A 26728-nucleotide genomic window follows, 5' to 3' on the forward strand; every position below is an offset into this window, starting at 1 on the left:
ATGGCAATATAGGTACTCAAAGAGCCATGTGTTTATCATTCTGTCTAGAAAGAACTGATACTTTTAGGCTTTAGTGCGTATAATTTTCTAATAAAAGTATTTATATAAAACAGACCAACTCCGTACTCATACTATATAAAGTTTGAACTATACATACCAATAACCAGGCCAGAATTTTTCCAACAATGTTTTATCGCATTCTCACTCCGCTCAATGAAAAACTCTGAATGGCCGTACTATGAATATTTGCTATATCCCGGCTAAATATAGTTGCATAGTTTCTCATTAAGACCCCTCGAACGTCCCGGAATGTGGGGTCGCTGTGACCCCGACCTACCATATTCTTTCGCATTCGAGAATCGAGATACTGATGGAAATTTTGAATGGAATTATGTAGTTATTATGAATAGCATTCGCAAACTGTTATTGTTGGTTATGATTGTGTTAATGAAGTAACGAATTTTCTTTAAACTTTGTTATCTAACCGTTTATTAGATAAGGATGTAGGCTAGTAAGTAGTTAATAGTTACAAAAAAAAAATCGTTGTTTTTGGAGATCTTTCAGTAAATTCGAACATACTTGATAGTGAAGAAGTTATTTTTAAAAGCTTTCAGTAAATGCTTATACTATTAAAGCTCACTTTATCAGAGAAATCCAGAATCTTTATCAATTAAAATTGCAACGAAAAATCTTTATATCGAGATAACAATCGTAAAATCGAAACCTTGGTAACAAACAACAGTAACCAAAGATTAAACAGTGAGTTAAATTATTTACAGCAATTCAACGAACTATATCCTGTTCAAACGAACGTATCAATCGCTTTAATCAAAGGATAACTTCAAACAGAGTCCCAAACTTTGAACAAACATACAGTTCAGAGATGTTGAACATAAATCTTGTGCCATCTGTAAGGAATAATAAATTGATGTCAGGTTTGTCTTTATTACTCGACTGTGGCTGAAATGTTAACATCGTTTCGACAAAAATCAGTAGTTAAGTTCGTCTGTAAGACATTTAGAGAGATTGATGAATATAACATGGATAGTTCAAGTGTTATTACTGTATTACAAGGAATCAGCATGAAGTATTTATTAGTAGGTCTCTACACAAAATCATAGGCCCAAAGGCCATAAGTTATAAGATGCTCCATTGCAGTTAAAGGAAGGAAATTGCAAAATCAACAAATATAATGTAAAAAAATATGTATTTCGATGTATTTTGAGTATTCAGTGTAAAAAAGCTTAATCACTCATTGTCTAAAATTCTACTTAATAGCCCATTAATATTCGCACAAAAGACCTTGTAACACCCCCATGTTTAATTGCTATTGTATCTATTGGTAATAACTATAGTACATTCACAACTATACACGAAATCAAACGATCATGCTCCAACTTCATGAGTCACTATATGCATGCTAATCTAGGCTGTTCCATTTCTCCAGTTAATCTTACGTCTTAATTATAGTCTCTCAAATGTAATTAGCACTACCTACGTATGCATAGCATATCATAACATGCTCTTTACGTCAAGTTATAAGCCGTAATGCATTGGTAATGTAATAAGAAATAGAACAGTACTATTAATAGTTATCTTAAACGAACACTTAGTTTATAAAGTTAAATAGATATGTTAATAAAACTCGAAAGATAACCGGCGAACCAATTTAACTTTTAACTATTCAAGCGATCTAGACATCTAGACGTTGGACGTTTAATGAAAAATAAACTTTGTAGAGTAACTGTGAACCCTCTTTTAAATAAGTTATTAAGATATTTGAAACCATCTTGTGAGTCAATGACCCGCGAGCTAAGTAAAAATCATAAACAATACAATTGTGTTTGATTAAATTTACAAGAATTTATTCACTTTCTGTTTTGAAAACAATAAAATGTTTTGAACAAATTTTATTGATTATATTTCCCCTGGTTTCAAAGCAAAACACACGCAGACATGGTTTCATGAATGATTGAATTCAAAACTATGAACCCTACTAGGAAAACGAGTACCTAATAAACATGAAAAGTTACGAAGATGGTTGAACAGTTCGTTCACAAAAAAACATTTGATCGAATCTATATGAAACTTAGTAGGTACAGAGATAGATCATAGACTGGAAGAGCACATAAGCTTTTTCATTTGGGCACCTAGATGAAAACCATGCGAGTGAAGCCGGCGGGCTCCAGCTAGCTATAGCTCCATTTAGGAATATTTAGTCTTTGTATCCACAACCTACTGGGACGATAAGGTAATTCAAAGGGACCGAACAAAGACCCATAATCGATACGTGTCTAGTTTACATAACCATATACATAAATAACCTTTAGGCTTACGTGTAATCGAAAATGTACCCAAAAGCCGCTGTCAGCGCTACCGTAAGAGAGATCAGTTGTGTAGTTGTAAATCTACTTAGTCGAACTGAAATAAAATTAGCTGAAAGAGCTTTGAGGTTTAATTCTGTAGCATAAACAATAGATGAACGATTTGTCTTTGATACTGTGAACTGTATTGAAGTACGTCGACTGTTAACTGTACCGATGAACATTAAAGAAGACAAATAGTTACCTAGTTGTTGTTGGGATACTTTAGTATCCAAAACTACAGCTTCTAGAATTTTCTTTCAATAATGATCATTATTTAATTTATTACAAATCGGCTTCTACGTCTGTCTATTTGCGATAAACACAAAAGTAGTGCACCGATTTTTATTCAGTTTTAAGGCAAACCTAGTTACCAATGATTGGTTGTTATGGTTGTTATGTTGATTTATCACATCACATTATATACCTACCACGTTCATCGTAATAAAGGGTCACGTGCTATTTCATACTTGATTTGACGAGACTCACAAACATCAATCAATCAATCAATGGAAACAATTTATAGGGACCTTGAGTTACGTCTTTTCGATTGGGATTTGGGGCCCTTATGAAGGAAAACTTTGAACATATTGTTGTTGGGCGTTAATTGTTATGTTGTAATTAATTGTACCTAGTATGTATTTAAAAACTTTCCAAGCAACAGCTTTATTGATGGATATGTATTGCAATAGTAAGTGGTTTTGACTTAACTTTCAACCCACGGCTTTGCTCTCGTGTATCACTAGTTACATGTCTGCTACATACCTACCTACCTAGGTAGTATAAAACAAAGTCACCTTCTCTGTCCCTATGTCCCTTTGTATGCTTAAATCTTTCAAACTACGCAACGGATTTTGATGGATTTTTTTTTATAGATTGAGTGATTCAAGAGGAAGGTTTTAGTTTTAGTACCTATATTATAATTTATTAGGTTTAAGTCAAAGCGGCCGAAGCCGCGGGCGGTAAGCTAGTTGTTAAATAATCTACGAATGCAATTTGCGTAAGTGAATAAAAATTTAAACATTAGGTACCTACCTATGTAGGTACCTACGTAATCTACTGATATCCAGGGTGTGCGCGGGTGAAGCCAAGACAACTGGATTTATATAACGGAATATCATTACGGATCCTTTGGGTGTTTTCATATAAAACAATTTGAATAATAGGTAAATGGTATTTCATGCCGGAACAAAATATAAAACTAGGTCAATTTAACCTTAAATACCTACCTATCTATTTCAAAATATTATCACTTTTTATAGGATAGGATAGGCCCGATAGGATTTTTAGGACGATATTTTAATATTACAAACTTTCTTTAAACATAGGTAGGCACCTAGGTATTATGCCTAGAAATATCCTTAACCCTCGACTGCATAGGTAGGTAGGTACGTTCTCTATGAAAGCAGAAGAATCGGGAGCCGAAAAACCGTTAAATTATTTGTAGTTTTGTTTTTTCCTAATTTATAATTTAATAAATTAACTAGGTAGGTACATAGATTATGACAATATTTAGCGTCGCTGCGTCGATAGGTTTATTACTGCTACGTACATTTTAATATATAAATACCTATATTCTCATAAACTATCTTTTCGTATATTTCACACAACTTGGTTTAATAAAATTTAAATATTAAATAACCACGAGATGTATAGAGGAGCGTTTCATAAATTCATAATTATGAATACCTAATTAAACTGCAACACAGTGAATACATGAGTACGATGATTGCAACTCAATTAACATTTTGCGCCTTAAAATAACAGTGAACCGTTTATTCATTTCAATTATGAATTAAATTTAAATAAATACATAAACATTATACTGCATTGTATATAATAAGATATTCAATCAAATATTAATAACATTTGTATAATTTGTAAAGAAATCTAGAGAATGTCCTATATTTTAATTGAATACGAATAATTACGAAAACAAACCCGTCTATGATCTTGCGTGTAAAATTTGAATAAAGAAGACACTATTTTTGTACGATTTCAATTAATTATAATGGGAAATCCATTATTTATAAATAAATAATATTTGACTACATTGAAATTAGCTATTAATTTAATAACTTACATGAGCTGGACACATGGCACTCATTCAGGACACACTGATAAATAATCCAGGACTCCAGTTCAATCATAGTAGAAGCTGTCATTTTCCAGGAAAAATGAAAATGTTCGCACCACTTAGAAAATTATTATTTACCTACGGCTCACTAAAACCACTCTGTCTTTTAGTAAATAATGATATAAATACGTTTTAATATTATTTTAATTCAAATTTTTCATATATTTTTATAAAATAGGCGGGCGCATGGATTCGTTTGCAATGTTTTGATGCCACCCACGTATGTCAGTGACTTCAGTTCGGAAAACAGAAACAAACAGCAAACTGTCTGCAACTGGAACGAGCAATGAGAGTGAGAACGTGTCGATGTCTGACGTCCGACGTTTCATACTTCAAAGCAACGCTTCTCGTTCATCGTTCAATGAGAAACATTGCGGAATTTGGTCGACTACGGCTCATTTCATTCGTTCAGTTTCGATTCCAGTTCACCATAAATTTCGTCACAAAAATAGAGTTGCCAGACCCCACTTTGTAATTCTCTCATGAATAAAATGATAAAATAATAATAAAAATTTATTTTTCAAGATACAGGCATTATGTTCAGACCCTGACCTAAAAATGCATGTATGATTGTTAAAATTTATTCAAAGATTTTCGTATTTTATCTTATTATAACAATTTGTAAATAAAATCACCTTATCTAATACAATAGTATATTCCTTTTTGGTACATTTATCATTTTACTATTATTGACAATTTGTAATTTTTCATGAAAAATTTAGGGCAATCTGTAGAAAAGAATTTGTAATAATTATATTCGAATTGTCATTAACAATTTATTCAGTCTCAAAATTGTACTTTTTCACAATAATAGGCAAAATTTTATTAAATGATAACATTTTATCCATAAATTATTATGGATTTAAATTACTGAGTAGTATGTTAGATTCACGTTAAATTAATAATTAATTTCACCTATATATTTTTACAAGCATGCTTACAATAATAATTCTTTCGATATATTTAATAAGACTAAAGACAATACTTATACCATACCACAGTACCATACCTATCTTTTATATTTAGCAATGGCAATATAAGTAATATTTCGTTTTTTTGACGTTCCCTCATTTTTGACTTTACTAATTTCTTTTGTCAATGGTTTTCATGTCTCGCGGAAAGAGAGTGGTGTATTTGTAAATATTACAAAAAAAAAATTGTAATTTGTAACTACTATATTCGCTGTAACAAACTTAACAAAGTGCAGTTTAAGTGTGTTTTATACGAGTTTTATGGATACAAATTAATAAATAAGGATTTTTGAGCCCATCAAGGTAAATATATTTGATTTGCGTACATACGTAAAATTTATAGGTTTCTATTGAAGGCTGCTAATTAGTGTTATATCATATGGTTACGTTAATAAAAGTTTTGTTTGGGTATACACGCCTGAAAAATATCTTAATTGATTTAATTAAATTTATTTTTATACCGTTCGAAGTAACCTTGGAATTCGTGTAAGGAGTGTCATCGTTAGAAACAGCTTTAAACAATTTTAACACGGATGGATTTCTCTACTATCAGGAAGGAAATATTCTGTTTGACCTTAATTGTAAACAAATCAGACACAGTAAATAAAATCGACTGTTACGTGTTGTTTCCGAGTCATTGTTTTCAAATTAAATGCCACTGCAGATGTTTTCATACGTAAATTATTTAGATCTATGTTTTCCTTGGCAAATGATTATCTTATTCGTTCTTTTTAGAACTGTAACTAGTTGTAATTTTTTTTTAATTAATTAAGTATGATATTGGATACAAAAAAATTGTTTAATAATATAATAATGTCACACTTTCATAAACCTTACAAAGCATACAATAGTATCATATTATGTTAGGTGAATGATACTACTGTTTTACTAAACACTTTCCAACTTCTTTAATAACTCAGCCCCTGGAATCACAGACACAATAGAAAATCTATTGTGTTGTGGACCGATCCGGCCGCTCGGGGCTCAATGGGTTAATAATTATACTCATGTTATCAAATACAGTCAAACAGTCATCGAATATTTAACCCAGAATTATATCAAAATATTTCTATTCCACTAAATATATATGACGTTTAAAGAAATTGGATATTTATTATATAGATAAGAAATTCGTCACCTGATAGCTAATCAGTCAGTGATTCTAATGTTGTTCAGACAATTACAGGTGTGATTCATGCGTAAATAGTAAACTAGTTTCAATTGTTCTGTTTTATCTTATTGTTTTTCATAATATTGACTTTTTATATGTTTCAAGAACTAAATTGTTTTAGGTCGTCCTTTTGTAGAATTTGATGAAATAATTGTAAAACTTAGTGAAGTTTGTGTGTCGATTTATTTATGGATAATTTAATTAACTTAATAATTAAACTTAAATGCAATTGCCATTAAAGTAACAATTTGTTAATTGTCTCACTCACTAATTGTTTCGTCTAAACCAGGTGCATTAATTATTGCATTTATTAAATGAAATTAATTTTTGTTGTCCTTAGAATGAGATATGAAGCATAATATGTATGACAAAACTTTTTTTTTTTCAGAAAATTTAATACATTGCTTTAGTAACACAATATTTTAGTTTTTTTTAGTTATAAAATATATGTACATCGAAAAATCATGCCATCATAATTATCTTGTAACTATGTTTTAAACCAATGCTATGTAAATATCAACATGCATTGAGTATGTGTACATATGGATTGAATCGATACCTGTTTGAATTAGAAATCACTTTCCCCGCTTGTCATTTAAGGAATAAGTAATGACAGTGTTCTTATATCTACTTTTAGTACTGGTAGTGTAAACTTTGGCTTTCTATCCACCCTGCCTAAATAAATGTGAATTTTACTTATATTTTTGAATATTTTTTTTTGTTTCCTCAAAAAAATTGATTTTGAAAATAATTTGTCAGATATGAATGGATACTGTATGACTTAGATATTTAAATCTACACTAATATTATTAAGGTGAAGAGTTTGTTAGTTTGTTTGATTGAACGTGCTAATCTCAGGAAATACTGGTCCGATTTGAAAAAAATATTTTGGTGTTAGATAGCCCATTTATTGAGGATCGCTATGGGATACATCATTACTGATTACTCTAAGACCAACAGGAGCGTAGCCACGCGGGTGAAACCGCGGAGCGCAGCTAGTTTTTTTTATTTTTAAAACAATATGAGACATCTCAAGTGTGTCTTCCATAGTCCAATAAAGTTAGGTTCTTTCACAGTCCTGTTATCTTTTTCTCCCATCTCCATGATATTCAACCAACATCCGAAAAAGATGAGGTTTTCAATTTGAATTGCATTTGTTTGTGCGATTAAATATAATATTTGAATCTTGATTTGAATAGAATCTTGAGTGTAGAAAGTAATATTCTGCAATCGATTTGGCTGAATCTCCAATCAGTATTCCTGACTGGGTATTAATGTATCTTGATATGAAACTATACGCCACATAGATCTCATACAAAAATGAATATTCTCCATCACCGTTTGAGTCGTAAAAAATAACGACCATTTTATTGAGACCCAGCGTCATTGTAAATATCCTTGTCGAAAGACGGATTATACTGGTCATGTATTTATAGCAAGCTACCTATTTTGAGCATAGTGTAGGAGGTATATGTCACCGCTACGTATTTATTTTAATTTCTACGCTCATATTTGGAGTTGGCAATGGTCCGGCTTCATGTAAACAAAGCATAATCAAGTCTTAAAACGGATTATCACTGTTTTTGCAGATGCTTCAGTAATTATTTAATTGCGAAATGTTATATGTAAATGTATCTATCCATACTTATATTATAAATGGGAAAGTAACTCTGTCTGTCTGTCTGTTACTCAGGCACGCCTTAACTACTGAACCAAGTTGCATGAAATTTGGTATACCTACAGATAGGTATTTTTTTACCCGAGAAAGGACATAGGCTACTTTTTAGAACGGGACATAGGATAGGTTTTATTCCGAAAATCCCACGGGAACGGGAACTATGCGGGTTTTTCTTTGACTGCGCGGGCGAAGCCGCGGGTGGAAAGCTAATATAAAATATGGTGCAAATATTATAATTTTGTATTTTGAATGCTACACTTTTTATAAAGATACGTATGTATAGATACCTACTGCCTCTCGTCCCGGCTGAGCTGCAGTTGAACTGAGATAAAAACATAATAGAATATAGGTAGCTTCTGCTAGTTGTCACTCAAGAATAAGGTTTCTGTTGTTGAAATAATTTTAAAATCAATTCAGTAGTTCCGGAGCCAATTCAAACAAACAATCAATTCATTCTTCTTTAATCTTTAGTGTAGGCGTATCGCGTCGTGGATCGCTCGTATTGTATACTATTTTAATATATATTTTTATTCTTCAAATAAGTCATCTAAGATGACGTCCCTTTTCCGGATAAATGTTGGCAAGGGACACGGGTGTTCTATGTTCGTGTAATGCGTAGTGTAACTAGCAGGAAACATTACTAAGTATTTTGAATAACTAATTACCAAATGCTTTAAATATGGAATATGGTTTAACTTATTCCTAAAATAGACAGCACACCACATTTATTTTTGTTACAAAAAGAAGAGAAAATTAAGCGTGTCCCAGACAGACGCGGCCTGCGGTGGCGGTGGCGGTGGCGGTCAGTTGGATGACTTGAAAGTTCTAGGAACGACATAGACAGACGCGGCCTGGACGCGGTCACAGCGCGGCTTACCGCGGCCGCAAGCCCCGCCCTGTCCGCCACCGCTTCTGTGTGAATGAGCGCGCGGACATGAGGCGGTCATTACGCGATCAGTTGTAAATTTTTGCAACAGGCCGCGTGTACCGCGTGAAATTATGCCTATAAACACTGAGTTGTTTATTCAAATAGTGCAAAATTACCCAGTTTTGTATGATACATCACATAAAGACTAAAAAAACAAAAGAATTAAAGACAAAATATGGGCAATAAAAGCAAGAAAACTTCGTACGATTGGCCATTACTAACGTCCACTTGCAGGTGAGACTCGAGAGCTAATGTGCCGCTGTAGGTTAGAATGACCGCCACCGCGGCCGCGGCAGTATATTGTTATCACGGTCAAGCAAGAAGGCAACAGCAGATCGCCACCGCAGGCCGCGTTTGTCTGGGACAGGCTTTATCGAGTACGTAGGTAATTCTAAGCATTCAAACCATAATATGTTCAAGGTGCATATTATGTGGTTGTGGCTTAATAAACAATACCTGAGTAATTATTTTGACCCATAACGATTAGTGACATTGAGGAGGCAGCTGGAAAGGTTATGACGTCACGATCGGTTGTCAATTGTCATGGCACCTGCGGCTTAAAACCGCAACAGACGAAGATTCACTTCATACCGTATTTGGGCATAAACACAAGGCGTATGCGTATACGTGAATGTTATTGACTGATGTGTGCATTATTGACTTATATTATAGTATAGGGGCCTACTTGTTACAATTTTAATTCAAAGAAATGTGAGCAAGAACAAGAGCATCTCTTTAGAGACCTACAGCCTACTAGGTACATAATATATAGCTAAGTTCTAAAATCTTACGCTAAAAACTTTTAAAACAAAACGTACATTTTTGCGCAATAATAAAAACACGATTTCTCAGTGTAGGCGTAGCTATGCTTGATAATTTCATATGTGATAAGGATTAAATGTATGTAGGTACCTACCTATTTATGAGAACAAAATATATGTAATAGTGAGTAGGTATGTTACAACTTACAAAGTAGCTTTCTCGTTATGAATGACTACGATTCTTATCGGCTCTATAATATACACCAGAAGTCCAGAATACCAACTCATGTTGGTCCGATTTGGAAAATTCTTTGAGTGTTAGATACCTAGATCATTTATTGAGGAAGGCCATGGGCTCTAGGTATATCATCGCGTTTACACCAATAGTATTAAAAACCGCGATGCATATCTACCGATTTACATTTTATAGTTGCAGGTAGCTGTATACATAGTAAGGTTTCAACTTTAAAGTAATTTTCCACACGATTATTCCTTTGTCTGAATACTTTTAAACGACACCTACTACATAATATATTATGCTTAGCATTCACAAAATAGCTAGTCAGTATTTCATAATAAATGCATTGTTCTAGCGGGTACAAAGTTACAGGAACTCCCCTAGGGACACGTTCACGTTATTTAGTACATTATTATTTTGTAATTCAGACACGCATTAGCTGTGTACCTAATGTTTCAAGTTTGTCTACGGGCTTTGTGAAGGACGTAATGTAAACGAAAAATTGTGTGTCTTGTCTGTAATGTCTCGAAAAGTAAACACATGTTTTACTTACTTGAATAATAGAAAGAGTTGGCTAAACGCAAGAAATTTCGATATTTGGTACATTTTATTTAAATACAATTTATGTTGTAGATAATTGTATTTGATAACACTAATATAAGATGAAGATTGTTTACATAATAATCAGGCCATCTATTTTTGTACCTCGTAGTTAAAGTATAGCAATAATTATTATAGGAATGTTGACCTTCAAATAAATAAATAAATACTATTTAACTAATAAATACTATTACTAATAATAAATACTTACCTAAACCTACAATCAACCTGTTTGCTAATATGGCAAGGAATACCTTACTACAATTTGTTGACTTAAATATAATATTTACTTAACCCAAGTGCTGAAATTCAATGAAATGGAATTCAATGAGTTGGAATCGAATACAACACTAAAGAATCCTCCAGCCACCGCATCAACTAATATGTCATGCATATAAATTGTCATTCAAACTTTTTGGTCGTCACGAGCATAATAAATAATAATATTATTAATTTATTATCATCAGCTATGCCTCTTGCTCAGTGATCTTTATGCAATTCTTTTATTGTTTCAGGGTCACCACTATGGTTATGGAAGCCGCCGCAGACAAACATAATGATGGTAATTTCTTTACTTATTTTTAAATTCTCATATTATTATGTATGTATGTATCTGTATGGCTTTTACTTCTACATATATGCTAACCCCATTCCAACCATAATTAATGCCTCATTTCGAAATTCCCCGTATGTACCAACTACCAAATAGATGGTTAGATAAATTATGAAAATTTCTACGAAAAAAAAAATTTTGATCCGGCAGCAGCCAGAACTGTACACATTATAATATAATTAATTATCTGTCATATAAAATTATTAATATTTAATATCTATTGTTTAGAGTAAAATCCCAAATAAAGAAATTAAACCAATTTGCAATTGAAATAAGAAAAAAGAAAACACAAAAATACGCACGAAATATCTAGATTAAAAACTTTCGCCCACACAAGTCGTTACTCCATTTGCAACGCGTTCTAAAAATATTCATCGAAGTCTGTCAGTCTGTTTTGTATTGCGTGTGGAGGACATAATATTATGGTCAGATAAATTGATTAAGCAGGACTCCATAGAGCGAGCAGCCTCGCGAACTTAGTTAGGTTAGTTTATCATGATGTCTTAGAGCAGTATTCTTTCCAGTATGTGAAAGTGATGGCGGTAAACGATATAATATATTGCGCTGTCATTGATTCGCCGTAGAAACAATACCATATAGTTGTTCCATGGAAAATGCTCGCGAGGCAAATGAAAACATACATCATCACTGATACGCGCAGTCATTGCTTCGCGAGGCTGCTCGCTATATGGGGACCCGCCGAATGCCATCATGTCTAAATACAGTGTAAAACAATGTATTTATTTTGCGATAGACTACGTATTGTTTAATCGCTGGCGAAGGTTTAAAACCTTGCAGTGGTTTATGCTCTATCTATAGGTAATTTCTTGAACGGAATGCATATATAAACATTAAACATACTAGCGGTCCGCCCCGGCTTCGCCCGTAGTACATATTTCGCAATAAAAGGTAACCTATTTTCTTTCTCAGGGTCTAAAGATTGTCTGTGCCATCAAAATCGGTCCAGTAGTTTACGTGTGAAAACCATACATACATACATACGTAATTACAAACCTTTCCTCTTCATAATATTAGTATAGATAGGAAGGTCCTACATTCCTTGATATTCTACATATAATAATAAATTAACTAAATACATTCGTTGTTTTTTATTTTAATCTTGTACAAGGTTAGGTATTTATTTTGCTTTAGTGCGTTACCGTATAACCACAGACTGTATAACCAATTTTATAAAACTTCCTGAATTGGCATTATTTGCAAGCACACGATCCATTTTTTTTATATTCATTGATTGTACCATGTACTTACTACTTCCGCGATATGTCGGTCTTATTACTTTGAGATATGTTTTTATTTATCTTTGTTAACTACAAATTATCTGATAAAATTATATCTATGAATACCTAGGGGGATAAATTAGGACACTAATTTCAAATTATTATCTTAAAATATCATTAGTTATATAACTAATGAAAGGTTTCTAATTTAATAGAAGTAACTAGTATTTACAATAACCTTTTTTGTGATAAGTACACTGTTTTAAATTTTTGTAAGACCAGTTGTAATACCTAGAAAGTTAACTCTGTATAAAACAGAAAATTGAAAAGACATTCCTCTATTTTTAAAGTCGGTACAAAAATAAACAATAGTAACAAAATAAACAACACCAAACTGAAACCACTACCGCGTGACGGTATTCACGTCAATCGCATCCTGTGCTCGCTCCATTGGTCCCTTTGTTAGAGAAGCCTCCACTGCTGTGACGTCAGCGAGTAATGTATGGTGCAGATGTGCATTGTGCGAGCTTTTGTTTTGTTGTAGATTTGTGTAGTTTGTTTACGTCATGAACATGTGTTCACAACTTTAAATTATCTAAAAGAAATTTGTAAAGTAAGTAAATATTTTAAAAACTTAAACGCTATAATGAGATAAACTCCAAAAATTATTCTATTGTCACGACCATTGATAAGTGTACCAAGTTTGAACTAAATCTCTCCGTTTAATTAATATAATATTATGAGGATTTCCTTTTTAATATAGGTAAGAATTCAGGAATAATTTTCTAAAATCAGTACAAATTAACTGATCCGACCCGATTTCTGATTTATTTGATATATCCGCCCGAATAGCATCCGAGTATAATAATTATTAATTATTGAAAAATTTGGATAATTTGCAAATAAAGTACCTAAATGAAGCAAATTCTTGAGCTTCAGCCTTAGGTACAAAGTTATTCGAGTTATTTAGAAAACTGTACAAATGAAATAGAAGTTCTTGTTTATTTTTATCATATACCTACTTATTGAACAAAGCTAAGATTCGATGGAATATGCAAATAATATGTAAATTTAAAATTAGATTAGTACATCACACTGACCTAAAAACATCTAGACTGTTTTTCGTAAGCTGATCGTGTTTTGGCAAGAACACTGTATTTATAACATTTAGCTCTGTTTGAGTTTGGTTTCCTTAATTGTAAACGAAATATGAATCATTGTATAATTTAAACACCTTTTTTAGTTTTTTGTAACAAAAGGGAATCAATGTTAGTAATACATTACTATATCTAATACTAGCTTACCGCCCGCGGCTTCGCCCGCTTTGTCTAAAACCTAATAAATTATATACTAAAACCTTCCTCTTGAATCACTCTATCCGTTAAAAAAAACCGCATCAAAGCGACTTTGTTTTATACCTACTAGGTATGTAGTGATTAAATCCATTTCTGGTTGTATGGTAGAAGAAATAGGTACATACAACTTGGCTCCATTGTTTAATTCCTAAATAAGATTGGCAATTGAAAATATTTATGAATGATACCTTAGATAAGATTTGGAATGGGCAAATGGGCATATATGATAAATAGGAAATATACCCACTATTTATGATAAGATAAACAAATCAATAAGAACGTGTAAAAGTTAACGTAAATTAAAAAAAACAATGGGAGGAGAAAATAAATTGTCTGTATTTTTTCGTTGTAAATGTATATTATTACTGTAACGTTTTTATAAAGATTATTATTTAATATCATGAACATTTTATACTGTGTTCCCTTCTCTTCTTTTGAACTTATTTTCTCTTACAGATCGAGTGTCGATTCGGCCGAAAGCAGGCGGTGACGTCATGACTCCAGAACGCTCTGTCAGCAACCTGGACCTCACCATGCCGTACTCCGCACCATCAAATTTAGTCCTCACACCGGCGCCTGAATGTAAGTGAAACACTCGATATCATTGATTTAAAAGGATAGTTAGACACTGGACAGGTAACATCCACAATATTGTATTTTTAAACGATATAGTCCGCGCTCTTTCACTCTGACACAAAACAGATTACATCTCTCTCGCTCTCCTCCACGAACCAGGCAATTACCTAACTTTTATGCCATACTGGCGCGTGCACGATGTAGCTTTTAAACATCTTAAAAGTGAAAGATTCTATGTCTCCAAATTTAAACACTTTCAGTCGTGGTGAAATTATTCATTGTTGCAATCTTTGTTACTTTCGCCATTCATATTAATTAGAATGATACTTTTAAACATGTAAGTTTTTAAATAACATAAATATGCTGGAAATTGGTGGTAAAAATTGGTTTTGAAATTAAAAGTGGTTCATAAAATGTAAGGATGTTCAACAAAACAAAATAAAGGGTTCAAGTTCGCTTTCAAACTTTCAAGTTTCAGATAATTAATACGCATTAACGCTTAATTAACTTGCTAAGCTATTCAGGGAAGGCCCATTTTATAATAAAATTATTGAAGCCTAATAACATGGTGCGTCCGCGTTAAAATGTAGAAACACCACACAAAAAAATAATATGGTAAATCAAGCCTACAGATTCAATATCCTGGTGTATTTTGCTCAGCTCAGCTGTATTAAAGGCTACATTTCTTATAAAATTCACGACAAAAGGTGAATGGTACTCGAACTGGCGTTTTTCGCAACAAACAATGGATATTAGGGTGGCTACAATTGTTGAAATGTCAACAGCCCGGCGACCTTCGTAATTGTGTTTTTCGCGTCCCTGTTTTCCGATATTATATTCATTATTGACCTTGACAAGGACAATGGCGGGTACATTGTCTAGCTTGATTGTTTGCTTATTGAGTAATTGTATGAAGGAACAATTCTTTACGCAATGCTTCGTATTAAAGAAGTTATAGATTCCGTGGTTTCGCCCGCGTTTTCAAAGAAAAACCTGCATAGATCCCGTTCCTGTGGGATTCCCGGATAAAAAGTAGTCTAGGTCTTATTCTGGGTCTACCTACATATAAAATTTCATTGTAAACGGTTCAGTAGTATTTGCGTGAAAGCGTAACAAACATCCATACATCCATCCTCACAAAGTTTCGCATTTATAATATAGGAATGGGTCTTCAGCCACCTACATACCAAATTTCATTGTAATCGGTTCTGTAGTATTTGCGTGAATGAGTAACAAACATCCACCCATCCATCCTCACAAACTTTCGCATTTATAATATTGGAAGGATTGTGTGATGGGTAAGGACTAAGGTTACGTCCCTGGAACAATTCTTTACGCAATGTATTTGTTTAGTATTGAAGAAGTGAAATTTTAGGTCTTGAGATATGCGACAGCTGGCAGAGGCATTGCACATCTGTTGCATTAACTACATAAATAAATATGTACACTGTCACACGCATATTTTGTTACTTTCAACCGGGAACAAAAACAATACCTTCTTTTTGCACGCATCAGTAAGATACATCTAACGTCAAGTAGGCCGGAATGTATGGATGCCATATAGGATATAGAATTTTAACAAAATTCAATAGGTCTTCCCACGTATACTAATCTTCAAACTGTATCTTTTTCCTCAACCTTTCCAAGCAATTCTTCTATCACATCATCAATCCTTTTCTAGCAACTCATTTGCGGATGATGGTCGCTTACTTTTTGGTGCATGCTCATCAGAATGCAAGCTACAGTTCGATTTAAACTTATTGGCGGTTCGGAAGTTAGCTGTAAATGCACGAGCGTGCAGTTATCCCTTAATGTTCCGGTAATATTTAAAATTATTTTTGCGCATCAGATCGTTCGATGCTCCGAGCCGCCATTAAGTTTGAATCGCACTGTACCATCATCTGCAAATGCTCCACCATCAGCTCGATTTCCCACTATGAATAGCAAAATATTCTCTTACAGGTCGCAAACTTTCCCGCGGAATCTCACGCGCCACAGATAACGAAGGGCTAGTTTGGGCGTTGCGCAGTAACACCGAGCCAGATCTGAACACGCTCAGCTCTGACCACATACTCCTGCTGCCTGATATATCAGTATATCCGCCAGATTTCAGGTGTGTACATAGTAATTTGATATGTTAATAATCTAAGATAGGTAGTTACTAGTTAGTTATTAATATCGGACTTAATAAATAAGTAACTGTATTTTTTTAATAAAAAAAACATCGACCACGAGACGGTATTCGAACCCGCTTCTTTAGCCAACTTTATAGCACTTATAAATATAAATTTTTAAATAATAGTAAAAATTTGATCACGATGCGGGATTCGAACCCGCGCTTTTCGTCAATTTAAATGCTATATAACTAAAATATGAAATTCAACTTAGTAACTAGTCATATGCCAAATTTAGGTTAGGAACCTTGAAAGTTGTAGAACGCTTCCTATTCTAGTATAGGTACAGTAAGTGTGTTTTGTATGAATGCCCGTTGAAGATAAATCGATGTAAAATTATTTTACGCTCAGCAAAATGAGCACTAGTCAATTTGTTTTTTCATAATAAATGACGTGGATTGCAAATCTCAACGGGTAAATTATAAGTATAGCAGAGATTCTATTGCACTTCAAAATATAATATTTCAGAATATGTAACAGAATAAATATTTAGTTATTCCATTCATTGCTTTAAGAAAATACTTGTTATCAGCACCATATAATATGCCCAGACTTATTTAACTTACTTTGGAATTGCTATGAAAATCATAGTACAATGTTGTCGATGGACTCTGCAGTCCAGTCACTGATTTATTTTGTACTAGATTTCCGCCCACGGCTTCGCCCACGTTTGCAAAGGAAAACCCGCATAGTTCCCGTTCCCGTGGGATTTCCGGGATAAAAACTATCCTATGTGTTAATCCAAGTTACCCTCTATATGTGTGCTAAATTTCATTGTAATCGGTTCAGTAGTTTTTACGTGAAAGAGTAACAAACATCCATACATCCATACAAACTTTCACATTTATAATATTAGTAGGATTCACGCGTGTCAGGCAAAACGCCAGAATTGATTCAACTGGCTGAAAACACGCAAACCGTACCTTGAACCCTTTTTGGTCAACAATCTTTAACCTTTTTGACACCTATCGAGTATTAGGAACTGTCGATAGTTGAAAATTTTGTTCAAGTTGAGTTTGATACCGTTATCGATTATTTTCTGCACGCGATATTTAAGATTTATGTTTCTGTAGTGTCCGTTGTTTTTGAGGTTCAGTTATTATAAGCGATTAAATTTTCTGCGATTTCTAGACACGATATTATTAGTTATGAAGTCGTACAATATTATTGGTAGAGGTCATGTAAATATATTTAAAAAATATCAACTATCTAGCTTCTGAGCTTTATCTATCTGAATCTGTTTCTCGAACCAGGAACCTTACTTTTTTTACTCTTATAACAGAAGTTTTAAGTTCCTAGTAAAGACAAATAGCATCTCCACCATAACATAATTTTCAATAATTAAATATTTCAGGATATTCTTAGAAAAGGATTTGCTAGAAACCGCTACACTAGTAACCCTAGAATCCGCCAGTATTCTCAACTGGTGGCGCGGTCGAGTACCAGGAGCACCTCGCCTGTTGCCCCTAGCAACGTCCGGCGATGGGAACTGTTTACCACATGCCGCTTCGCTTGCAGCGTATGGGTTTCATGATAGACTGCTGGCATTGAGGACTAAAGTGCAAGGTCTATTAGAGGGGGAGGAAGGCGAGGCTTTGACTGGTGAGTTGCTTAATATTATGTGTAAAATAACTTAGAGAAGGCTGTTCAAGTGTCAAAAACTAATTTTTACTTCGACAGTATGTTACAATGTTTTCTTACACTAATTTAGGATGCTGTTGTCAATTATGTTGATTTAGTTTCTAATTTGTGTATAATTATACTGAAAAATTTTCAGATTTAGTATGAATTTTGTAGTCGAAAAATACATGGAACATTTTAAAAGCCAGTATTGTGACTTTATTTCCTGTTTTAAATTTTAATCACAGCCACGTTAACACACTACTGTACTAGTCCTTTTTTCAAACTTCGGTTTTAATTCTCGGCCAAATACAGTCGCGATAAAGTGCTATCAGCGATTCATATTTAAATGTATAATACTCACGTAAATCAAACAAAAGAAAATCTATGTAATAATCATATTACCACTTTCATTCCTAATCTAAATCCCCATTACAGACGCAATAAAACGTCGTTGGCGGTGGTCAGAGAGCGCATCACTCCGCGCAGCTGGGCTCCAACTATCGGACAGTGAATGGGCGCGTGAGTGGCGCGAGTCGGTCCGTGCTGCGTCTGCGGAGCCGCGCCGCCCGCAACCCAGTGCTGTGCCGCACTATGCGGGGCTGGAGCAGTTGCATGTGTTAGCGCTAGCACATGTGATGAGACGGCCTGTGCTGGTGTTCGCGGATGTCGCACTACGGGTGAGTTATAGGTGGGGATAGCAGCGCGTTACTCGTAGCGCGTTGCTCGTAGCGTACAGCTTGTGGCGCGTTGCTCGTAGCGCATCACTTGTAGCGCGTTGCTCGTAGCGTACAGCTTGTGGCGCGTTGCTCGTAGCGCATCACTTGTAGCGCGTTGCTCGTAGCGCGTCGCTTGTAGCCGAGTGCTGTGCCGCACTATGCGGGGCTGGAGCAGTTGCATGTGTTAGCACTAGCACATGTGATGAGACGGCCTGTGTTGGTGTTCGCGGATGTCGCACTACGGGTGAGTTATAGGTGGGGTAGCAGCGCGTTACTCGTAGCGCGTTGCTCGTAGCGTACAGCTTGTGGCGCGTTGCTCGTAGCGCATCGCTTGTAGCGCGTTGCTCGTAGCGCGTCACTCGTAGCGCGTCGCTTGTAGCCGAGTGCTGTACCGCACTATGCGGCGCTGGAGCAGTTGCATGTGTTAGCACTAGCACATGTGATGAGACGGCCTGTGCTGGTGTTCGCGGATGTCGCGTTACGGGTGTTTGTGTGTGTGTGTGTGTGTGTGTGTGTGTGTGTGTGTGTGTGTGTCTCATAGTGTACTTGCAACCTATCATCGCGAAATAAAATTAAAAGTTTCACAACGTTCGTGCTATTTAATCAAAAAGGCAAATCTGACATTCGCCGACAACTGCCCCGGCACGCTCGCTTCGCTCGCGCGGCTCGTTCTAACCTTTTGAAATTTCTGAACTGTTTTCTCAAATAATAAAGGTAGACGACGAGATAGTCGTGTTATAGTAAACAAATCAATGTTAAAAACGCCTTATGGCTCTTATTTATTGCCACGTCGCGGTCAAATATGTTAGCCACGATCACAAATATCAACAACAAAAAAACAAAACTTGTAAACTATCAGGCCTCCACTAACACAGACCACTTATTACATCTTAAATAAGTCACATTGTTTAAAACTTTTACCAAATCCTTACTAACCTATTTTCTAATTTCCACAACCAACTCTAACCATACACGCTTTTCCAGGATTTCCGCGGCGACCCAATAGCGCCAATCCCATTCGGGGGCATCTACCTGCCCCTAGAGCTGGACCCGGCCACGTGCAGCAAAGCACCGATACTACTGGCTTATGACGCGGGGCACTTTTCTGCCCTAGTGCCGTGTGAGCCGCTGCCCAGCGATGGGGCAAGAGTGCCCCTGGAGGATGCTGCCCAGAATCCGCTGCCAATAAGGTACTATTATATTTTGTAGTAAGTTTTTTGTTCATTATTATGTGTGTCTATGAGAGGGAGGGTTGTGTAGACGCCGTATGAACTCACAAATTAGTTCTTCTTTTTCTTAATTTTGAAGATATGAAATACTAGCTGGGCTGCGTGATTTCACCTAAAAGTAAAAGCAAGTGTTACTATGTATTAATCTGGCACATAAGCTACAGTAGTGACAACAATCATCAAAATCCAATTAGTGGTTTTCTTCCGAAAGAGTAACATAGATTTCTTATCATATTAGTGTAATATGCTAATTACTACAAACTATAATATTCCAGATTCAACGTAGACCCCGGAGAAGATTTCCGCTGGGACGTCGAACCGGATCAAAAAACAATAAACAACCTGCTCCCAGACGAATTCCAACGCACAGCCATGTTAGAAGCCTACTTAGATCTAGAAAGAGTAGAATGTCTCTCACACACACAACCCCCAGAAGAGCTAAGAAGATCACTAGACGCTCTATCCACGAAGAGCTCTAAACAGCTGAACTCTGTGGCCAAACAGTTTGGCAGTATAGGCCGGTCTATGTCGAGCAAGTTGAAGAGTTTTGGGTCTATGGCCAAGTTAACGGGGAAGTTAAGTGGGAGTCAAAGTAATCCAGAGGATTTGGTGAGGAGACGGTCGACGTGTGAAGTGTTGTGCTGTAGGGTGCTAGCGGCTAGGGCTCCCGTGCAAGAGGAGATGGTTAAGAATTATTTGAACGAGGCTTGGGTCGGGTGAGTGGTTTTTTTATTGTTAGTATATATTTAAATACGGGATTATATGGGATTCCATATCCCATAAAAAGAATATAAGTATATACCATTATATTCAGTTTTTCTTTTAAAGTCTTTGCCAACAATAGATAGTGTTAATACCAATTTCATAAAGCACATTACATCAATGACCTATTATACTAGTAGACGCGGCATACGCCAACATCATTGCACTAAAAAACAGCGTAATTAATACATACCTACTTACTAACGCATTATCACCAATACAGTTGTTCTCTCTTTCACTCTCACGCACGAGACATAATACATGTCTCACTCATGTACTTCGTAATAACAACTGCCGATTAAAATACAAAAAGAACGTCCAGCCACGACGCTGAATGGTGCGTGACTAAGTGAAACTCGGGCACTTACCTGAGTTTATTCTTGCCAAAATAGAGAGCGGGTAACGTATCTAGCTCTTTTATATATCATAGCATTACATTGTTTAATAGTTAATAAGAAATTTACATTGCATCTGAATAAGTAATGTAAAAGTTTCACAAAGAAAAAATATCACAAAAAGTGCAGTTTATGTATACCATTCAAGCTATTGATAAATTAGAGAAGATTTTTGGAAATCGTTATTGAGTAAATTTATTCCAACGATTAGACATTTTTCTTATGGGTTAAATTACCAATCATCTAATAGAAGAAAGGTAATTTTACCCGTCATTTTTTGAGTATCATCATACGTGTAATATTCCAGACCCTATCTAAAATATAAACTAGATGATATGTTCAAGGATTCTGTTTGATCAAAAACATAAAATGTAGTAAAATTTTATAAAAGAATGGTAAAAATTCGATCACGAGGCGAGATTTGAACCCGTATGTATGTGTTATCTAATTAATATACATTGTTTTAAACTCCAGATACACAACAGAGAAGAATCGTAAAGCGGAATCGACAAGCGAACCGTCCCAACCACGCTACGGTACAGGACGTTCACAATTCTACACAGAAGCCGAGAGGAGTACGGCCCAAAGGTATAGTTGCTCGATGATTGTATTTACTACATCACTACATCAATACTAATATTATAAAGCTGAAGAGTTTGTTTGTTTGAACGCGCTAATCACGGGAACTACTGGTCCGATTTGAAAAATTCTTTCGGTGTTAGATAGCCCATTTATCGAGGAAGGCTATAGGCTATATTATATGATTACGCTAAGACCAACAGGAGCGGAGCAATGCGGGTGAAACCGTGGGGAACAGCTAGTGTTAATATAAAATAGCTTTCCGCCGTGCGTCTATGTGCTGTGATCAGGGGCGTAGCTACCGCCGTATCAGCCGTATCAATTATACGGGGCCCCCACGCCAAGGGGGCCCCCTAACGTGCGTAAGCAAAAATTACTAAAAACTTCCCAAATTTTTTTTTCAGAAATGACAAAAGTAAAAAAAAAACAATTTTCTGGCCTCCTGTGTGTTCATTTAATTTGAATTGTTTGTAAAAAATTTGGAATAAGTGACAGATGTACATATAAATTTCTTTTGTGAGAAATCTTTACCCTTCCTAAGGGCCCCCAAACAAATTTTTATACGGGGCCAAGGCACACTACGCTTCTGGCTGTGATCTTAAAATTACGCAAAAGATTTTGATACGATTTTTATAATAGCTAGAATTATTCAAGGGAAGGTTTTAGTATATAAGTTATTAGGTTTTAGACAAAGCGGGTGAATATGCGGGCGGAAAGTTAGTGTGTCAAAGTTTTTGATGCGTCGTCTTTGTCTGTTCGCGACTAAGTTAAAAATAAACATAACAAAATTAGTTTAGTTTTTTTTCACTTCAACTACGCGGATGGAAAGCTAATGTAATCTAATATTATTATTTGTCATAAATGACACTACAGAGAAGAGAGAAAAACAACAGTTATTAATATTCATTTGTATCGTGTTTTCATTTTTATTTTGACATCCTTTTATATATTTTAACGAATAATTTTTTTCTTTAGAAGTCTAGCCACAGCCAAAGCACCCGACCGCACCCTGTATCTCTCAAAGTCCACGTTCTACGACGACCGCCCGCCATCACCGAAGCCCTGCAGGGCTCCGCTGTGCATGTACTACGGGAGCCCCGTGTATAACGACTATTGTTCAAGATGCGCTAAGTTACAGTAGTTTTTTGGGAATTTATTTATGTAAATAAGGTTTTTTTTTGTTTGGAATTTTTTATTTAAGAAAAAATCATTTTTTTTTTGTTAAAAACAATTTTTTTGGCAATTTTTCCGTCTTGAGAGAGATAAAGGATGTCAAGAAATCTCTTTCGTATTTTTTTTTATTCGTAAAATATTCAATTCGACTTACAGGAGTCTCACATTCGATACTGTTATCGACTTATGTGTTATTGATTTCACGAAAATTTGTATTTTCGTGAAATCGTATTTGTCTTTTGGTCGTATTTGTCTTTTCGTATGTGAAAATGTTTTTTACGAGGCTTTTTTATGTTTTTTTTTTTTCTAAACATATAATAAATCTTATAATAAGTTTCTTTAATATCAGAAGCAGCTAAGAGCTATTCACGAATAAACATAGTTTTTATTAAAAATAATTTGGTATACATTTCGAATGGCAGCTATAAGTTACATATTTTGAGGCCTTATTCTTATCACTTAGCGGTATGAAAAAATAGATGTTGACCGATTCTCAGATCTATCCAATAGGCACACAAAATTTCACTAGAATCGGTCCAGCTGTTTTAGAGGAGTATGGTAACTAACATTGTGACACGAGAATTTTATACAGAGATAGTTTATTTAGTAGCGTGCACTCTATAGATTTCTAAGTTCTACGTCTTCCACCCATAATTGCGATTTTCTTTTTCCAAATACAATTTTTTGTAAAAATTCCTACATAATTGTGTTTATTTTTATAATGCAAGTTCTCTACAAATTCCTAATGCAGCTATAAGCTATATTTCAGAACTGCGTACATTTATAAAAAATGGCTATAAAAAAGCTATTGCATAGCTTCTATCGCGGGCCTTGAGCGCGGGGACCGAATCGAGAAATTCCGTAACAAAAAAACCTCACGCTCCCCACTCCGACGGGCGGAGGTGTGGCATGAAGGCACAGCATGCAATAGCGCAACCGCCCCAGTCCCCGAGTGACACACGTCGTTTTTATTTTATTTTATGTGCAACAATATTGTGTAAGGTTTACAAAAATTGGTATTATTACATAATTTTTAAGGATAGGAATAAATAGAATACACAATAATACTTAAAAACGTTGACCCCAGATATAAGTGAATTATATTCAAAATTAAAAGTGAAAATTATAAAAATGTTACTAAGATTAAAATTGTCACTAAGATTAAAAGTGAGCTTAAAAATATATTATGTATATGTAATTACGCAATTCCCCAGTAACAAAAAATAACTTCGAAAATTATTATACATGAAGATAAAAATAAAAAAAAATCATCATATTAGTATAAAAGAATTAATTGCCTTATTGGTTAAAAAAAATTATGGATGAATTTCATAAGTTTTGCAAAAAGATTAATCCACAGAACTATATCGAGATAGAAGGAAAGAGTGTATGTACCTCGCGTGGCGAAAAGACGATTAATCATCGTCTTTGCTCGCCACGATGCTCAGTCCTCTCTCGACCCCTCTCCGTGTGTGACGTACTAATGCAAACAGAAAATGATCCCGTGCTCGATAATTAACTGTGCAAACACCACCAAAAAAGTTGAAGGTGTCAATAAAAATATTTCCTTTCACCTGTAAGTACTTTTTGCCCTAAAATATCTGTTATTACTTATAAAACAATTTATTTTTGTGCTCCGTATTAATTTAATGTAAACGGTAACGGAATGATGCTACCTTACCATTACGGTTTTAATTTTACACGCCAGACTGGACATGCATTAAAAACCAGCAATGAAAATAAAACATTCCAAACTGTCGAAACGCGATAAAGGTTGATTTCTCATTTTTCTGTCAAAAGTAAGCATATAGAGTTGTACGCCACGATTTTCAATGCCGATTTCTTAGTCGATTCAAATCGATACCTATTGAAAACAGAAAAATGATAATTATTATTTTTTAATAATATAATATTATTGTTAGGTATATCGATGGTTTAAAATATATTTACTATATACTTATTGCAAATTTGTTTCAGTTTTCCGAAAGATTCTCTTGAAGTCGTCTTCGAAAGAACTTCTTTAATATTCAATTGCAAGATTTGATCCGAACATACATAAACACATTCATAAACACATGCATGCATACAGTTTAGGTTAATAAAAAGCTTGTAAAAATTATCATACATTTTTATTCTCATTATTCTGTCAAGGTCAAAATCGATTCCCAATTCGATTCCATGAAATGTTTTAACTACCTACTTAGTTTCTATTTATTAGGAGTCAATTATTTTGACGTTATGAACATCACTAAAAGACTCGCGTGACGTCAAAATACCTACGAAAAATGTTACACGGTCGGTTCTCATATAAATCGACGAACTATTTCCTTCTATCTCGATATAGTTCTGTGGATTAATCTTTATTTGATCGATAAAATTATGGGAATTAAAAAAAAACAACTAATATTCATAAGGATTTTTTTATTTTACAAGGAATTGCGTTCAATTTATAACATAATATTGTAATCAGTTTAATGTTAACAAAATTGGCGTTAATTAATTATCTTAAATTTGAAAAACACCATTTTTTTTAAATATATAAAACGTTAATATGATTCCATATAAAAGTAAACAGTTAATAACGAACTCATAAGATAGATTTTAAAGAGTATATTTTTATATAATGTTGCACTTGGAAATAAATCTTGTAATATTTTTCTAATCATGAAACAGACGGGCTGTAATAAAAATACTTATTTAACTTAAGTGTAGTATTAACTTAGATATAAGGTTTTGTTGTCACGTTTTTAATTTAATTTTTAAGTTTGTTAATTCATTTCTCAATAATAGTATTGTAACAAAATTAAACACCAAAAGCACTAAAATAGAAAGTGCCAAAAGATGGCTTCCAGTTTGGCCAAGTTTCCAGAAAATTCTTCCGATTGATACTTTACCTGTGTAATATTGTTATAAATCGTAAATGGAAATAGAGGATTTGAAAATAAGTGCCAGAAAACAAAATTAAGAAAAAAAATGTTGTGTGGTTTTATGAAACCACGGTAAAAGTGAAACTTACGATAATTATGGTATTTGTACGACGTACGTACGTCACGCGACATGCGCTACACAGACCAAAAAGTTTGAGACGATGTAATAAAAGTTTCACTTTAAAAATATTATTTCATGTATGTAAGAAAAGATATATAGTTAAGTGAACAACTTGCAGATCGGAATGATGGAAATTATTTTTAAGAATTATTTTTGTTCAATCAACTACTTAATAGTTAATAGTAGCTTTCTGTTATGTAAAAATTCCCCATAATACGTGGACAATAAGCAAAAAGTTGTAAAATATAATACAGATGTTATTTTTCCATTGAAATCTGTAATAGTTCCTACACAAATATATTTTCTTAAAATTTTCTATCTACTCAGCTACCTCGAGGCACTTAATATTATAAAAAGTATTCTATGTATCTAATGTAATACAAAATTGTTTCAAATCACT

At 34.3% G+C, this 26728-nt stretch overlaps 2 protein-coding genes across 2 annotated transcripts in view; one reads left to right on the forward strand and one right to left on the reverse strand.

Moving 5' to 3' along the window:
- LOC123698394 (tumor necrosis factor alpha-induced protein 8-like protein) overlaps positions 1–4809 on the reverse strand; it is a 44081-nt gene extending 39272 nt beyond the window's left edge. Inside the window, exon 1 of the mRNA XM_045645002.1 lies at positions 4447–4809. The gene's annotated coding sequence lies outside the window, so the exon portion shown is untranslated. The remainder of the gene's footprint in view (positions 1–4446) is intronic.
- Positions 4810–5595: 786 nt separating this feature from the next.
- On the forward strand, positions 5596–23954 carry LOC123698577 (OTU domain-containing protein 7B-like). Its single transcript, XM_045645255.1, has 10 exons — positions 5596–5774; positions 11363–11409; positions 14510–14635; positions 16592–16742; positions 18158–18405; positions 18862–19103; positions 20127–20332; positions 20647–21087; positions 22003–22116; positions 23083–23954. The coding sequence occupies exons 2-10, from the start codon at positions 11373–11375 to the stop codon at positions 23246–23248; spliced, it is 1731 nt and encodes a 576-aa protein (XP_045501211.1). The 5' UTR covers positions 5596–5774; positions 11363–11372; the 3' UTR covers positions 23249–23954.
- Positions 23955–26728: the final 2774 nt, after the last annotated feature.

Source organism: Colias croceus, chromosome 16, assembly GCF_905220415.1.
Source record: "Colias croceus chromosome 16, ilColCroc2.1".
Taxonomy (NCBI): Eukaryota; Metazoa; Arthropoda; class Insecta; order Lepidoptera; family Pieridae; genus Colias; species Colias croceus.